Raw genomic sequence first — 17,059 nt, forward strand, 5'->3', positions numbered from 1 at the left:
TGTCAAAACGCGAAAAGAGATGTCCACCTACGAGTCTCAACACATCACTGATAGGGAGGTAGAAAGGGCGACACAACTCCAGGAGTGTCTCGACAACGATCCAGATGACTATCCGGAGGGTGGCTGGCGTGCCTGGAGTGTTGTTCTGGGTGCGTGGTGTGGGATGCTTCCGTCATTTGGTCTAATGAACACCATGGGCATTTTTGAGGACTGGCTCAGCAGTCATCAGCTGCAGGCGTACTCGCGGTCCGAAGTTGGCTGGATCTCCAGTCTTTACGTGTCGTTGCTCTTTTTGGGAAGCGTTCAGTCCGGTGAGGCCCTCTCACGAAGTCCAAGGTGTCTGCAGAGGATCTGACATGATCATGGGGAGACCTGAAGGCCCCATGTTCGACGCTTTTGGTGTGGGCTACGTTTTGATACCCGGGACTGTTGGGCTTGTGGCCGCTATCATGATCCTAAGTGTTGCGACAGGTAACAGATCCCACAACAACATGTCGGTTGAGCTTATGCTGACCACCCGGCCATTCATCCAGAATATTACCAATTCATGTTGGGAGTCGGTGTCCTGGGTGGCATAGCCGCCTCGATGCTTGTTACGCCGAGCTTGGGATGCATGAACCATTGGTTCCTCCGGCGTAGGGCCTTCGCGACCGGCATTGGAACTACAGCCGGAGGCATAGGTGGGGTGATATTTCCTATCATGATCAAAGGTCTTACCGGGAAAGTTGGGTTCGCTTGGGCCGTCCGGATCCTAGGCTTCCTTTCCCTAATCCTATGCATCCTCGCAGTTTCGCTGCAGAAGACCCGGTTACCCCGACATCCAAAACGAGTTCAGACCATTGAAATCCGAGCCTTGCGCGACCCCTCGTTTACCTTAACATCGTTGGGGATCGTCTTGACGGATAGCAGCGCGGCGATTCCACTGGTATACTTGACCTCGTATGCGCGAGCGAATGAGATGGATCTCTCGCTGGCCTACCAACTAATGTCGATCCTCAATGGACTATCCGTCCTTGGACGGCTGGCACCGGGGTACGCCGCAGACAAATTGGGGCGTTTCAATATCATGATTCTAACAACTGCAATGTCCACTGTGTTGACCCTGGGGCTCTGGGTGTCCTGCGCCCAGAGTCAAGCTGCAATTGTGAGCTACGCTGCTCTCTTTGGGCTCTCCAGTGGTTCGGCGATCAGCCTGACTCCCGTATGCGTAGCGCAGATCACGCGGACGGAGGATTTTGGGAAACGATTTGGAACCACATACACCATGGTCGGTCTGGGGGTGCTAGTTAGCATTCCCATTGCTGGGCGGCTGGTGGAGGTTCAACCATCGGACGGGGTGGGAGGATACCGGGCTCTGATATTGTTCTGTGGGTTGATGCAAGCCGTTGCATTCCTCTGTTTTGTCCTAGCGCGAGGCCTGCGCACCCAGTGGCGGGTGAGAGTAGTTTACTAGGATAACACCGGTTTCTGCTATAAGCCTCGCTTGAGATGGCATCGAGGTCCGCCTAAGTAATAACTCCTATGCCAGCTATGTCTATACAATGTACCTGTTTCTCTATAGTGAAGGTTTCTTAGCGAAGTAAATGGGCTTTTTTGATCCTTAAAGTAAGCTGAATTGTTCCACAAGTAGAGTCGAGATAATTCCAGCCCTACTTTGCTTGAGTCCTCTACGAGCAAAGGGTTTTCGTTTGCGATTGAAACCCACTGCATTATATAATAGTGATCCATGGGCAGGTGGAATGCAATGATTATATCTTGAAACGAATCAGTTATCTACAATGAGCTCCATCTGGAGGTTTTAGAGAGTCTGTTTCTGCCGTTTAAGCAGAGGCTCTAGAGGTGGCAACGGATAGTATCAGTAGATATCTTCTTTCTAACGTAGCTGTGAAGAGGAAAGAGTAGCAAATTCCTTCTAGAAAGCATAACGACCTATAAGAGTTAGCATATACTATATATTTTTATAGTAGACGGCTAATCGGCGTGTAATGTACCCTATTAGAAACCTTGTAATCTCTGCGTTCTTTCCATCCTTAGTATTTCGGTAAGACGTGGTTTGAAGATGTTCGGTGATAGTCGATGTGCTATGATACTGATTCTTGCCGAAGAGAAATATTAAGTCACCACAGCTTCGCCACTTCAATTCAACCACGCCTGCACCACCAGCATATCAAACCTCGTCTCGATCTCCCAGTCGAATGGATACATACCCCTGATCCATCTGTCCAGCCATCCTTCACCCGGTGGCGGAAGAACACCCCCACAGCCGCCGTACCATCTTTTTTCTCCGCCCGCGATACAACCTCTCGATAGATCCACACGGAGTACATCAACATCACGACATCACGACAGACAGACAGACAGAGAGAGGTATCTACACAGCAGACGCACTCACAGCGACTCTACATCACCACCGGCGGGCCCACAGAACACCACACCACCCCCACAACCACTGAGACACACGCCAGAGACCCGGAGAAGCGGAGCGGAGCCACCAAAGGGCCTGATCGCGATCGATCGCATTGAGCCTCTCCGACCACCACCGCCGCCGCCGCCTCCTCCTCCTTCATCCCCCGTCCCCTACAGTCCTCGCGCATACATAATCCATCGTCAATCCGGGCCGGACCCATCGTACCCACACACAGCCTCCAACTCGACCTGCGTCCATCCCCAGAACCACGACGCTACCGCAGAATAAGAGAAGAGAATAAAAAAATGCCCTCCTCAAATCCCGCCCCAACCACCCTCTCCCCCGACACGCTCGAAACCGACCTCCTCACACACCTCGCCTCGACGACCGCCCTCGAAGACCTCCACGCCACACTCCTCTGCGCGCTCCAACGCACCGGCTGGACCGAGCGCATCCGCCACCTCGCCCAGGAGCTCCTCCGCGCCGGCCGCTGCGAGCGCTTCGACGAGGTCGTCGCCGCTGTCGTCGCCTCCGCCGAGGGCCGCGCGCCGCCGTCCGCGCTCCTCGACCCCTCCCTCAACGGCGACGGGGACGCCGACCTTGACAGCGTCGACGTGCGCATCCCCGAGGCCGTCGTGCAGCAGGGCGTGCGCGCCCTCAAGGAGGTGCTGCGTGAGGTGGTCGTGCTCGAGGATGAGGCCGAGCTGGACGAGGGGCTCGAGGGCCCCGCGCCGGCGAGGGAGGACGGCGGCGCGTCGGAGAAACCCAAGAAGAACGGGGAGTCCAGTCCCGTCAAGAAGACGGAAAAGAAGCCCAAACCGGGGAAACAGGTGAAGTGACCGCACCGCGTGTCGCTGCGACGATTTTCCATTATGCGGCGTTGGGGGAGCATCCTTGGCGCGAGTGTCGGTGTTCAGTGCGTTCGTTAGAGGGTTGGAGGTGCATTCGGTTTACTTTGCTGGGTCGGTCATTGCTTGCGGTCATTGCTTGATACCATCTACACGTTGTACAACATCTGGGGTGGTCGTCCCACGTCTACGACTCTACAAATACAGATCTCGATCTAGGAACAATCTAAGATGGATTGGAATTTCTCCCCCGGCACATTAGGCACAGAGATGCGAGACGTAGATGGACAATGTCATCAAGAAAAGACGTTCAGAACCCCAACTGTACCATTCCCGCCAGTCCATAATTCCGCCTCGCGACGGTGCCGTGTAAACATCAAATGCATCAACCAAATACATGAAACGCAATTTAATCGTAGAGGCTGTCATCATTACCCGCTTCTCCGAACGTGTTGTTGTCCGCCACCTCGCCCGCAGAGGGGAACCGGAAGAAGCTGCTGCCACCCGAGTTCTTCAGGCTCTGTGCGAACGCCTCGTAACGGCGGATCTCCACGTCGCTGACCGACCGCCGGGCCGACTTCATGGCCTCCTCGAAGTGAGCACGGGTCAGCTCGGGGACGGGATCCTCCTCCTCGTTTTCCTCGTCCTCGTCCATCTGGACGTCCTCGCCGTTGGCTTCCCGCTGCTTCTGACGCTCGATGTCCGCGGCGATCGACTGCTTGATGGCGAGCTTGACGGCACGCTGGGTGACGAATCCCAGATCGGCACCGGAGAAGCCGTGCGTCTTGCTGGCAATGAACGACAGGTCGACGTCGCCCGCCACCGGCGTCTTGCGCAGCTGGGCCTTGAGAATGCTCTCACGGGACGCCTGGTCGGGCAGAGGGACGTAGACCAGGGTGTCAAGACGACCCGGACGGACCAGAGCGGCATCCAGCTGCTCAGGACGGTTGGTAGCACCGATCACGAAAACGTTCTTCTTGGAGGTCATGCCATCCATTTCTAATTACGTCAGTACAGTCCAGATGAAGAAATATAGAATAGTGACTTACCCGTCAGGAGCTGGTTGACGACACGGTCCGAAGCACCGCCAGCGTCGCCAACGGAACCACCACGGGACTTGGCGATGGAATCAAGCTCGTCCAGGAAGACCACACAAGGAGCGGCGGCACGGGCCTTGTCGAAGATATCACGGATGTTGCTCTCCGACTCACCGAACCACATGCTCAGCAACTCGGGACCCTTGACCGAGATGAAGTTGGCGGCACACTCGTTGGCCACGGCCTTGGCAAGCATGGTCTTACCAGTACCGGGAGGACCATAGAACAGCACACCGCGAGACGGCGAGAGACCGAACTTTTGGAACTTCTCGGGGTGGTCGACGGGGTACTGGACGCTCTCGATGAGTTCGCGCTTGACCTCCTCGAGACCACCAATATCCTCCCAGCGCACGTTGGGGACTTCGACAACGGCCACCTCGCGCAGGGCCGAGGGGTTGGAGACGCCGAGGGCGTAGCGGAAGTTCTCCATCGTGACACCGAGCGAGTCGAGCACCTCGGCCTCGATCGTGTCCTCGTCGAGATCGATGAGGTCCATCTTCTCACGAATTTGCTGCATGGCGGCTTCCGAGCAGAGGGAGGCCAGATCGGAACCGACATAACCGTGAGTCTCGGCGGCGATAGTCTCCAAGTCGACATCCTCGCCGAGCTTCATGTTCTTGGTGTGGATCTGGAGGATCTCCAGACGGCCGGTGGGGTCGGGGATACCAATGTCGACTTCCCGGTCGAAACGGCCGAAACGGCGCAGGGCCGGGTCGATCGAGTTGGGGCGGTTGGTGGCGGCCATGACGACAACGTTGGAGCGAGCCTTCATGCCGTCCATGAGGGTGAGGAGCTGGGAGACGACACGACGCTCGACCTCACCATTCGTCTTCTCACGCTTGGGGGCGATGGAATCGATCTCATCGATGAAGATGATGGCGGGGGAGTTCTTCTCCGCCTCCTCAAAAGCCTTGCGCAGGTTGGACTCGGATTCACCGGCCATCTTGGACATGATCTCGGGGCCGTTGATCAGGAAGAAGAACGCACCGGTCTCGTTGGCGACGGCACGGGCCATCAGAGTCTTACCCGTACCGGGAGGGCCGTACATGAGGATACCACGAGGGGGCTTGATACCGATGGACTTGAAGAGCTGGGGATGGCGCAGGGGCAGTTCGACCAACTCACGGATCTGAGCCATCTGCTTGCGGCAACCACCGATGTCATCGTAGCCAACCTCGTTGAGGTTGCCCTCCTCGTCCTCGCGCTGGATGGGCTCACCCTCGCAGTGGATGATGGTGTCCTGGGCGACGATACCATACTCCGGGGGATCTACCTCGACGACCTTGAATTCGACCTGTCTCATACCACCTCGTACGGTGAAGAGGTCACCCTGTCTGACGGGGCGGTAGGCTTCGCGGAAGTAGGGAGCAAGGTAGACGTCGAAGAGGGAGCCGGTCAGACCCTCAACGGTATCGGCGATGGGGAGGACGGCGATGCGCTTGGCCTGGGATGGGTTAGAACAGTGCAGGGGAGGTAAAGATGGGGAAAACATACATATTTGATGTCCGGGCAGGGGTGGACGGTGATGATGTCGCCATGCTTGACGCGCAGGTTGTGTCTCACAACACGATTGATGCGAGCACTGCCGTCATCGAGATCGTCATCGGCCAAGACGATGAGGACGGTGTCTTTCCGCTTCTTGCCCTTGACCAAGACTGTGTCACCACGGAACAGCTGGAGCGTGTCCATGGTGTTGTTGGAGAGAGCAATGACGGAGTTATCATCGTTGACGGCATCGGTCACACTGGAGGAAGGATGGATGATGAGTCTGTTGTGCCGAGGGATACCTTGGGGGAGGGATGACTGGGGTAGCTTACATCAACGAGTTGGGCTTCTTCTTCTTCTTGAGGATAGCAGTCGAAGTATCGAGCTCCTGTCGGAAGAAACGGTGTCAGTGTCATGATGGAGAGATATTGTGGCAAATCGACGAGTTCTACCTCTTTCTTCTCAGCGCCGGAAGCGTCCCTGGGGTGGGTGGTGTTAGCGGAGGGCCTCTATTGATGCCCGAGGGAAGATTCAAACATACTGCAGGTTGACCCGCTTCTTGTCGTGGGTGTGATCCGGTTCGGAGCTCATTTTGGCGGTTCAAATGGATGAAGATCAAGCTCTAAGCAACGTCGTGAAGAAGGATGAGGTCGCAGGGACGGAGCTGCCGCAGTCGGCGACAGGGAGGGAAATCGATGGGGGGAGGAGAAAAACCGGGGAGAGGAGATGGGAGTCCAGCAGACGAAGCAAGAGTCTGGGGGACAGTTGAGATTGAGAGATGATGAGAGTTGTTGGGAGAGAAGGGAGTGAGGAGATGGAAGAGGAGGAGGAAGAGAGAGAGGAGGGAAGAGGTGAGAGAGAAGAAGCCAAGATGACGATAAGTCCGGATGACTTAAGCTGGACCTGGAGCTGCCCTTGTCCTCTCCGCCACCCGAGCACAGAACCACATGGAATCCAGTCGCAGCATGACAACAGGGTCAGTATGATAAATCAACCTTGACAGTATATTTTAATGATTGGTATTGATTGCATGAATCTACTCCAACACTATTTCTCGCGACGTATGCGAATGCCAGCTGGCATGTCTCCTGCAGGCACCGTCCTGCGCCACTTGATGCCTCAGGCACGTCAGGATAGCTGTGCTGGAGTCGGCCTTGCAAGAATGACGATGGAATCAGAATGAAAGACTCTGTGAAGGCAGGAGCCAACGGCGGAGTGACTGCAGTGACGAGTTGATGTCTTCAATGGCGACCTAGATCAAACCACGGATACACCTACCTGATATATAAACTTCATCGCACGTCACATAGCAGCCTACCATCAATCTTCTATGCAGCTCAAGATCTTATATGATTGATAACTGCCAACAGTACCTTGCTGACATCTGATAAAACAGCATCATCAAACCAGGAGATAGGCGATTCTCTGTCGATCATCGACAACACAAGAAAGGGAACGACGAGGCTATGACCGACACGACAGAACCTCCTGCGGCAGCTGTCTGGGGCGCCCTACCAGGGCACTATCGCCCAGGCACCCGTCAACCAAGGGAAACGCCTTGTGCGATGTCATGTTGAAATCGACTTTACCTGGTCCATCTGCCTACCTTCACTGTCTCTCCGCAGTGATATTTTCTCTACCACCATGCCAGGGCATTCTCTCGACCTCACTCGAAGAACCCGCACACAGAAACGGCATCAACGAGAGACGGAATGAAGTACAAATGGTGGTACCCTTATGACTTCATCACCACTGTCCGCACTGGCCTGTCTGCGGACCAAATCGCCCACCATCTGCGGCGACCCAACAGCCCCCCGCGGTTTCTCTACGGAGCTCTCATGCTCCCCACCGTCCTCAAGTACTTCCTCAGCATCGACCAGACGGTGGACATCGTCCCCTGCATGACTCCCGCTATACTCCGCGGCTACCGGCTCTACCAGTTCTCCGAGACCAGCACGCCGGTGCTCGTCCCGGCTCAGAACGACCCCAGCGCCACGGTAGAAGGCATGCTGGTCTTTGGGCTGAACTACGAGCAACGGAACTCCCTGTACGAGATCGAAGCCGGGCTGACGCAGCTGGCTGAGGTGCAGGTGCAGGTCCCGCTGACGGAGCGGGTGGGAGCGCATGAGACGCACAGTATGCTGGTCGTCGATGCGGGCACCTTTGTCTGGCAGGGCTCGCGCGAGGGATTGATGCAGGTAGCGGACTCGATGTGGTCGCTGGATGAGTTTCTCACGGGTCCGTTCTATCGTCAGATCATGGATTCTCAGCAGCGACAGAGTCTCGACGACGAGTACATGGATATCTCAAGACATACTAGGTAGCTATTAATAACAGGGAACACAACTATACAATCATCCAGCTTGAAAAGTGTAGTCCAGACTTCAGAAGCAGTTAGCTCTATCTTCGCATATGTACAAACCGACTCAAGACTACGCCGTCGCAGCCCACAAATCATACACGCCCCAGGCACCAGCCATGAAGCTCACCACGCCGGACAAACTGTCCGGGAACCCAATCCCCTTCTCAAAGCACCAGTGAAGACACAGCGGCGCCCAGCAGACATTATTCACAAGAGCCTTGCGCCAGGCCCGCACCTCGGCCTTCACCTCGGCCTCCTTCTCAGCCGCACTCTTCTCCCCTGTCGCCGCCGCCGCCCGCTGGCGCAGCACAAACTGCCGCCACAGCACAAAGAACTGCAGGAAGATGTGGCCGAACCAGGCGCGGATGCTCCACAAGTACCATTTGTCGATGCCGCCCCAGCGGTCGATGAACTTCTTCGACACGACGCCCTTGGCGGCCAGGAACCCGCCGTTCTCGAGCGCCTGGTACGCCATGTTGGAGACGACCTGCAGCATGGTGAGCGCGTACAGCACGCGGTCCTTGGGCGGGTTGCGCAGCGTCGCCGAGCCCCACGTCCACAGCGGCACCAGGCCGAGCAGACGCAGCGCGTAGCGGGTCTCGGACATGAGGGCGGAGAGGGCGAGCAGGCGGGACGTCGCTGGCGGGGGTTTGGCTGCGGCTGGTGTTTTGGCGTGGCGTAGGCGGGCGAGAAGGCCCAGACGGGTTTGCAGGGCGATGCTCGGGGCGGAGGCGAGGAGATGGTGCAGCGCGTGCGACAGGTACCCGGTCACGGCGAAGACCCGTTCCTGGCCGTAGGCCGAGGACATCAATCTGGAGGGGTGTTAGCTATCGTACAACTAGTTTATTGGGCATGCGACGGGGACCGAGAGGAGAGATGTACTTGTCTAGCCGTTCGATCGTGACATCGGTGGTCTTCAGCGCGGTCAGCAGCTTGCGTCGCGCAACGTCCGCGGACGATGCGTGGTCCGCGGGGCTGGCCGGTTTGTCTGTGGTGTCGGGCATGGCGGGCACGGGCGCAGAAGGTTCAGAGGGGGGTGTTGCGTCTGCCATGAGGAGAGGAAAAGACACACGGGGGAGTCCGAAACGCCGAGAGATGGAGGATTTAAGGAGACGAGGAAGGATGTCCTGCGTGAGGGTCTGAACATCTGATTCCGTTCGCGCTTGGCGCCCATGCCGAGGTTCGGAATGGCCGCGCACTACTCCGGGGTACTACGGAGTACGAGACTAGGGAGTTAACTACCGGTGACATAGCATGAATAATAGTCGATCTCAATAAGTAGTTTCATTCAATCTACAACATATCGACTGATCATGAGAGCTGAGACTGTATGTTCATCACACAATATCGCTACCCTGCTGCGCTGTTCATGGTCCATACTACCTCGGTCCCTTCCGAGCTAATGCCAGCACAGCTTCGGCCGGGAATGCTTTTCCTCGCAGACACCCGTGTTCATGTACGGAGTAGGACAAGCTCAGGCACCAGTTTCCTCCAATTCCGCAATGGGCGATAAGATGTCCACCCGACGACGCCGAACAGTCCGACGCTGGGCTCTCCCCACAAGGCTGGGAATCGTTCCGATTCCGACACTGCGGGCACCGCCTGACACGGCCGATAACGAAGGTCGCGAGCGCCAACCGAGAGTGCGCACCAGGTCTGCGTGGGAGATGGGCCGGTCGCGCAGGTCCCAAGCGGTGGGTACGCGAATGGACGGGTCGGTGCAGACTTCATCGATGCTGAGAAACATGCGTTGAGCCAAAGCGTGCTGGAACTTGTACAGCCGCCACTCGCAATACTGGCAAGCGCTGAAGCTGCATGGGGTCGGCAGCATGGGTTTGTCGAAGGTGTCGGCGTCGTCTTCCCAGGGGGACGGGTCGTGCGGCGTTGGACGCGATGCTGGCTGGTTGACGGTATGCACGTTCTCGATCCATTGTTCACTATCGCTATCGCTACCGTCGTCGTCGCCGGTATCACTGAATGTCGCGATGCTCGGCACGATGTCCAGGAGGGAGGGCATCAACGGCGCCAGTTGGGTTCTCCTTTGATGGGCTGCGGTCTGGAGGACCTTGATCTTCTGCTGGATGACGATCTCGCGCTGTTCTGCGGTGTACATGCCTTCCTCGATGTATCTCTGCGCCCAGGGCGTGAAGACAGGACTGAGGAACGGGTTGATTGGGAGCGTACAGTCGCCCTGGTCTTCGACGCAGTAGTAGAGCCAGTTGGGGAATGGACGGCGCCCACACATCTGGCAGGTCTCTTCCTCGTCGAGACAATACCGATGCTCTAACATCCCATGGCGACACGACTTTTGGCTTTCGCGTTTGCGATACAGCGGAGGAAGCACGCGACGAGGGAGCATGCGGGAGGGGGATTGTCTGGGGGCGAGAAAGGTCTCTGAACTTGGAGGGAAGAGGAGCTGGCGCAGGTCATGGACGGAGGATGGCCCTTGAGAGGTTTCTGGTGCTGGGATGCCCATGAGGATGGGGAGATCCTCTGCAGGATCAGACTCATCGTCGTCATCCATGACGGGTGGGAGGAGGGATGATGGATGGGGGAGTTGAGCTGTGGTAAATGGAAGAGGAATACAGTAGAGGTGACCACACAAGCGGCACTGCCATGTCTGTTTACGCACCGCAAGAAGCTACTCTGCAATGGACTTACCAGTCACTCTCAGCGTTAGGGCCGCAGCATATAAGTAGGCAGAGCTCTTGTTTATGGTCTGGAGCTTTCTATACTCTTGGTCCTGGTGAATCACTTTTTAGATTTTGGTATGTAATTCAACAGGAGGGCCGTCATGGCATGGTAGTACTATAAATGTTGCATCTCAACTCATATCTACATCTACTCTCTGCTATACCAAGTATCTCATGTAGTACTATGCACGGAGCATAGAATGCACAACATAAATTTAGTCAGCATCGGAGGTGCCCGACGAGCCACCAATCACGACAGGGCATCGCCATCTGCCGACTTTCTGGCCGACTGCGATCTGTCTGCAATTTGCCCCTGATTATTGTCGGAGGGGTTGGGAATGTTTATAAGTATTGCAGGTATGGCATTGATATAATATGTATAATTCTGAATCTTCATCCTTGGTAACGCAGGAAAAGAAAGAAAAGTAGAGTGTCTGTGATAATACCTAGGTACAGTATCCTCGGCACTAGGTCCAGTCCAGCCTCCGGTTCATAAACAAACACGCCTTAGTCTTACCCCATCTTCATCCAGTCCATCCATTTTATTTATCTCTTATCCCCCAGGCTTCCTCTTCCCTCTTCCGTTCTCCTCCCCACTCCTTTCTCACGATCTCTTCACGACCTTTTACTCTTCCACCAGTTTTCAATTAGTCCAGGTATGTCTCCATCCTTCCATTCTCAGTCGCGCTCACTGACCATTCTCTGCCCCAGTCGCCCAGCCGCCGCGCACCCTCCACCACTCCTACACACCACCATGTCCGTCAAATTCCAGGATGAATCTCTGCGCAAAGAGACCAAGGAGCTGGCGCATAAGGTCGGCGAGCGTCTGACCGGCGGAAACTCCCAGAATGGCTATCTGGCGGTATGTCCATCCCTATCATCGCATCCCTCCCCTTCCGGCGCCGACATTCCACCCGGCTTGACACATACCGATACTCATCGTCTCTAGATGTACCTCCGTCAGCTCCAGTCCAACCCGCTCCGCACCAAGATGTTGACCTCGGGCGTCCTCTCCGGCCTGCAAGAATACATCTCCTCGTGGATCGCCCACGACGTCAGCAAGCACGGCCACTACTTCAGCGCGCGCGTGCCCAAGATGCTCCTCTACGGCATGTTCATCAGCGCCCCGCTGGGCCACTTCCTCATCGGCATCCTCCAGAAGGTCTTTGCCGGCCGCACCAGTCTCAAGGCCAAGATCCTGCAGATCCTCGCCAGCAATTTGATCGTACGCGTTCCCCCTTCCTCGCTTTCTACCAGTGTCGTTTCGCGCCGTATTAATGCTGTATGTCTCTTGTAGATCTCCCCCATCCAGAACACCGTCTACCTGTGTTCCATGGCCGTCATCGCCGGCGCCCGCACCTTCCACCAGGTTCGTGCCACCGTGCGCGCCAGCTTCCTCCCCGTCATGAAGGTCAGCTGGGTCACCTCGCCCATCGCGCTGGCCTTTGCCCAGAAGTTCCTCCCCGAGCATACCTGGGTGCCCTTCTTCAACATTGTCGGCTTCTTCATCGGCACCTACGTCAACACCTACACTAAGAAGAAGCGTCTGGAAGCTTTGCGCAAGGTATGTCCTCTCCGAACGCGGGTCAATTCATTACTGACGAATCTAGCGCTACGACCAGCGTCGCGGTCCCGGCAGCGAATACGACAAGGAGTACCGGTAAATGTACATAGTCCTACCGCACTCGTCACCCCGGAGGGAAGAAGGGAGAGAGTTGGTTCTTGCATCATCTGACCTGAATTCATGTTATATACCATCTGGTCTGATACAGAGCCTGTGATTCACGATGAATGGTTTTAGTTTGTCTTAATTGAATTCATACCTCGTTATGTCATTGTCGCGCCAGTAAATGATGGACCGTATCAATAAGTATCATTCATCTCTAGTCCAGGTCCCCTTAATCCTGCAGCGAATCACTCCACCTCCATCGCCGTCTTCCCCCGTTTCTTCTGCACCCACGCCACAAAATCATCCAACGTGCCGGGCCACGCCCCATCCGCACTCCACCACCCAAACTCCTCATCCTCCTGCGTCCGGCGCATAAACACCTCCACCTGCTCCCACAGATCCTTGTTGATCGGCCGCTTCCCACGCTCCTCCAGGAACTCAATCCACCAGTCCAGCCACGGCGTCGACGCCGTATTCCACTGCACGCCGCCGTTCTCCGGTGTGAAGAACAGCCGCCACTGCTCGGCCGCAATTTCAAACTGCAGGTTCCGCTGGCCCTGCATCCGGCACAGCGGGAAGGTATAGCGGTACACGCGACGGAAGAGCTCGGGCTGGGAGGGGATCTGCGAGCGGAGGGCGGCACCGTGGGCGACCATCTTTTCCAGCGAGTCGCATCTGCCCCTTCGTCAGCTGCTTCACTCCGCAGGTCGTGGCTGGAATCGTTTTGCGGAAACGTACCCCACGCGTCTCCATCCGTTCAGGAATCCTTCACGAGTGAACTCGCCCATCGATGGCGACTGCAGCAGCTCCGCGATACCGAGACAGGCCACCTCATCCAGCTGCACCCGAATATCGCCCAGATATTTCATCGCGCCTTCGATGCCGATGCCATCGGGGTTCTCGTCGGGGGCGTCTGCGGTTGTTAGCGGGGGCCCGACAAGGTGGATGCGATAAGACCCCGCATACCTCGATAGCTGTCGAAGATCTTATTCAGGGCGGTGGTGGCACCGCCAGCGCCTTGGGGGCTCTGGAAATATCTGGGTCGGTTAACGGGGTTCTTATCGCGAGGAGTGTGTGGTGGGTGGAGTCGGATTGGGAGTGCTGGTTATGGGAGCGCCTCCCGCTCGCAGCGATGGTGTTCGGAGAAGACTCGAGGAGAATGTATGGTAATTGTATACCGAGGACTGTCATGAGAGGAGAATAATAGAAACATGGACCTACGCATCAATAGCTTGCTCGACATCCCACCGGGCCGCGCGCAGGAACTATGACGATCCATCAGTATCGATCCACGGGACACGGACCGAGGTCGAGCTTTCACGCGCAGACGCGACGACACAACAAACCGAGACATACCTTTGCGGCGACAGTATCCTTGGCCTGTGTGAAATTGATAAATTGCGCAATCTGTTGCTTCTGAACGCTGGAGTAGGGCGGCATGGTGGGGGAGAGAGGCGGGGGCTGACTGCGGAAGGGAGAGAATTGGAGGGAGAAAAGAGGTAGAGAGCCGGAAAAGAGCTCCCAGGGAGGGGGGCTGATGTCGCCGGTATGAGAGAGGAACGTTTGACGCTGGTTGAATCTGGATATGATATGGATTGAAGTGTATGAGGGGAAAGCAAGTCTGATTAACTCGAGTCGGCGAGAAGCGGCTGACTGAGCAGGCACGTGCCCCGCTATGGATCTATGCTTGCTTCTATGCTTTAGCTTCAAGATAATTCCTACTCTATGAAATCTCTATCCGAACACTGTATGAGCGTGTATTATGGCAGAGGAGAAAAGAGGCACTCGATACATTATTTGAACAACCAATATAATAATACATGTTCCTTAACGCCACGCCAGTACGCATCAATCAAACGCCCTCAAACCATTTATGAACGAACGCCTGACGCGCCGTAATCCGTTTCCCCGGATCAAAACATGTCATGGCACATACAAGGCTTTTAAAGTCATCATCGCAACCTTTTTAGAACGCGAATGGTTTACGTGGGGTCTCCTTGTTGAATCCGTCTCGAGTCACTTCGAAAACGCGAACCCATAGGTTGTCACCAAGACACTTCAAGAACCCATTAAGCCCGTCTCCATCTGCAAAGTAAGAGACCTGGCACTCGATTACGATCGCGAGGGGATCAATGCCCTCTTCCAACTCGTCTTCTTGAACCGCGAGAATGATGCGCTTGTGAACGGCGTAGATGCCCTAACCAGCTAGTTACCACCTGCGCTTAAGGGTTTTCCTGGTATGGGACTTACAACCAGAGCAAATGAGAAAACATCGGAAGGTTTGTTGACGGGCCCTCTTGCGTGGGCTTCGGGGCTCCTCCACATCCAGTTGCCTGCCTGTTTCCCGACCATATCGCACCCTTTGGGGAATATGAACCGCATCTTCCAGGTCTCCAAGCTGAACGTGGTCAACAATAATTTCACCATGGCGATTCTGCCAATTAGCAAAAATATTGTCCGCTTTTATATCTATAAAAGTAAGTTGTTGTCCAGTATTTCAAGTGGACAGCAGGAAAATACCTGTATGAACAACATCCTGGTCATGAAGTTCGGCAAGCCCGGCAAGGGCATTCTTGAGGATTCTTTTCATCACAACAAGAGGCAAGTCCTTCTGAGCAAGACTTAAGAGATGACCGGTGAAGTGTTCAAAAACAAACATAGACTGGTCCGGGATTGTGTCCAAGGCAAGCCGGACATGGCTTGCATTGCCATGTAAGCGATTATTGACTTTTTGAAGATCTTCAAAGTTGACGGGATGCATGTACTTTAATATGAACTTGTGGCCATCCGCGCTAAAGGAGGTGTCAGCATGTACGCATGGGGAGAGGTTGGTGTCTGCTCACGAGGCACGATAGACCCGACGCGGTGGAGACAGTTCCTCCTGCAAAACATGTTCGATGGTGTAAGTGCGACCAGACAAGCCTGTATGCTGTATAGAAAGCAGAGGGTTGCTTGGAACTGTGCTGGTTGTGCGATAGCAAAGAGGCTTGGATCCTGAGATTGATATGCGCTGCAAAGGGCTGAGGTACGTCTGGTTTTTGCAAGACCGGCTCGCTAGGAGAGCTGGAGACCTCAGTGCCAACATTGGAGGCAGAGCAAGTGAGGATCGTAGGAAGTTCTTCGAACTCATACAAGTGCCACGACGAGGCCAGGCCGCTGCACGTGATTTCAGTCCTTATGTCCTCAACGACATACTTCTGTCAAGGAACCAACAGCCACTCGTTCATTTCTTCCTAGGGTGCTGGGCTCTCCGCTTCACTCAATCGCGTACTGGCTTCTAGTTTGAGACGCGAAGAGAACTCTAGTCTCTATCTAGCATCAACCAGAACCGAGAAGGGAGGATACAGTACGAATGAATCCGTCTGGTCATTTTCTCGCAGTCCATGAGGGCCTTGTAGTGTTCGACCTTCTCTTTGACCTCGTCATATGCTGCCACATCCTTTAGCTTGTTGGCCACGAAGATGTCGACTTCCCTCGTATCTCTATGAGATGCACCACGTGGAGAAATTTGACAGGATATCACATAACTCACATAATTTGCATATTCTCGACCATTGGTTCACTAAGCATACAAGATGGTGGTGATATGACTCTAACTAGCCACAGGACATGATATACTTCTACTACAGACAAGTTACCGCATAAACTCCATCGCTCACATCTACCCCAGCTCGTACCTGGTTGTCCGCCTTCCAGATGGATGTTTTGCGTCCCATGGGTTACCACCATCCAGTTCCTGCGTGCTAGGACCCGCTGTCTTGCGGTCAAGTTCAGAAACGACCTCAGTAGTGAGTGGAGGCGGTCCTTTTCGCTTGTGTGCGAAGAACAAGGCAACTCCGACTGCTATACAAAATGGTACGCCCAGCCCAATTCCAAGTCCTAACTCGAGCGTTGTAGCGTGCGAAAGTCTACTTTGTTCCGTCGCTGCGCTGCTCTGGTTCGTGACCATCGACGAGGAAGAAACTGTCAGGTTTCGGGTCGTCGTCTGGGTGCTCGTGGGCTGCGCGAATGACGCCGTCGATGTTGGCGAGTCCTGGCCGAAATCGATGTAGAATCGATGGCTGAGGAACAGTTCCCGGTTTGATGTGCCCCGTGTGTTACCAACGTAAAAGACGAACGAAGTGGAATGGTTTGTCGCGTCGGAATCGACGGTCCATACGTGCCAGGTCGACGCGGTGTTCACTTAGGGACGTTAGCACGGGCGATGCTTGACAAGATCCTCGGCGTACTTACTGACGATGCCGACTGCGGTAGTGAAGTAGTCGTCCCCTTGGGCGAGATACAGGTTCACTGCGTCGTAGACCGAGCACCAACTCACATTCATCTGCGATCCTCTGCTGAAACATTGCGGCGCCCCGTTGGGATACAAGAACACCCCATCTGAGTGCCGCTCAGGCGGAGGCAGATCCTTTGACGGACATTCAGCTGTCGCATAGGAGAGTAGCCAGAAGACAACGGCCGAGGCTGATCGCATTACGTCGAACTGAGCTCCACAAAG

At 55.3% G+C, this 17,059-nt stretch overlaps 7 protein-coding genes across 7 annotated transcripts; 2 read left to right on the plus strand and 5 right to left on the minus strand.

Moving 5' to 3' along the window:
- Nucleotides 1-19: 19 nt before the first annotated feature.
- Nucleotides 20-1,453, plus strand: ATEG_10032 (uncharacterized protein; the record flags this gene model as incomplete). The annotated part of the gene is made up of 2 exons (XM_001209334.1): nt 20-311; nt 534-1,453. The coding sequence occupies 2 exons, from the start codon at nt 20-22 to the stop codon at nt 1,451-1,453; spliced, it is 1,212 nt and encodes a 403-aa protein (XP_001209334.1).
- A 2,211-nt stretch (nt 1,454-3,664) lies between these two features.
- Nucleotides 3,665-6,428, minus strand: cdc48 (AAA family ATPase CDC48; the record flags this gene model as incomplete). Its single annotated transcript, XM_001209335.1, has 6 exons — nt 3,665-4,254; nt 4,305-5,796; nt 5,847-6,096; nt 6,170-6,225; nt 6,290-6,317; nt 6,379-6,428. The coding sequence occupies 6 exons, from the start codon at nt 6,426-6,428 to the stop codon at nt 3,665-3,667; spliced, it is 2,466 nt and encodes an 821-aa protein (XP_001209335.1).
- Nucleotides 6,429-8,269: 1,841 nt separating this feature from the next.
- ATEG_10034 (uncharacterized protein) lies at nt 8,270-9,203 on the minus strand (the record flags this gene model as incomplete). Its single annotated transcript, XM_001209336.1, has 2 exons — nt 8,270-9,011; nt 9,082-9,203. The coding sequence occupies 2 exons, from the start codon at nt 9,201-9,203 to the stop codon at nt 8,270-8,272; spliced, it is 864 nt and encodes a 287-aa protein (XP_001209336.1).
- Nucleotides 9,204-9,673: 470 nt separating this feature from the next.
- ATEG_10035 (uncharacterized protein) lies at nt 9,674-10,723 on the minus strand (the record flags this gene model as incomplete). The annotated part of the gene is made up of 1 exon (XM_001209337.1): nt 9,674-10,723. One exon carries the CDS (start codon nt 10,721-10,723, stop codon nt 9,674-9,676), a length of 1,050 nt encoding a protein of 349 aa, XP_001209337.1.
- Nucleotides 10,724-11,646: 923 nt separating this feature from the next.
- ATEG_10036 (Mpv17/PMP22 family protein) lies at nt 11,647-12,556 on the plus strand (the record flags this gene model as incomplete). Its single annotated transcript, XM_001209338.1, has 4 exons — nt 11,647-11,754; nt 11,842-12,117; nt 12,190-12,456; nt 12,503-12,556. The coding sequence occupies 4 exons, from the start codon at nt 11,647-11,649 to the stop codon at nt 12,554-12,556; spliced, it is 705 nt and encodes a 234-aa protein (XP_001209338.1).
- A 250-nt stretch (nt 12,557-12,806) lies between these two features.
- Nucleotides 12,807-14,001, minus strand: ATEG_10037 (DCN1 family protein; the record flags this gene model as incomplete). The annotated part of the gene is made up of 5 exons (XM_001209339.1): nt 12,807-13,236; nt 13,300-13,474; nt 13,528-13,598; nt 13,783-13,826; nt 13,918-14,001. 5 exons carry the CDS (start codon nt 13,999-14,001, stop codon nt 12,807-12,809), a joined length of 804 nt encoding a protein of 267 aa, XP_001209339.1.
- A 2,221-nt stretch (nt 14,002-16,222) lies between these two features.
- On the minus strand, nt 16,223-16,907 carry ATEG_10038 (uncharacterized protein; the record flags this gene model as incomplete). Its single annotated transcript, XM_001209340.1, has 2 exons — nt 16,223-16,743; nt 16,880-16,907. The coding sequence occupies 2 exons, from the start codon at nt 16,905-16,907 to the stop codon at nt 16,223-16,225; spliced, it is 549 nt and encodes a 182-aa protein (XP_001209340.1).
- Between the last annotated feature and the right edge of the window lie 152 nt (nt 16,908-17,059).

The sequence above is a fragment of the Aspergillus terreus genome, genomic scaffold, assembly GCF_000149615.1.
Source record: "Aspergillus terreus NIH2624 scaffold_16 genomic scaffold, whole genome shotgun sequence".
NCBI lineage: Eukaryota > Fungi > Ascomycota > Eurotiomycetes > Eurotiales > Aspergillaceae > Aspergillus > Aspergillus terreus.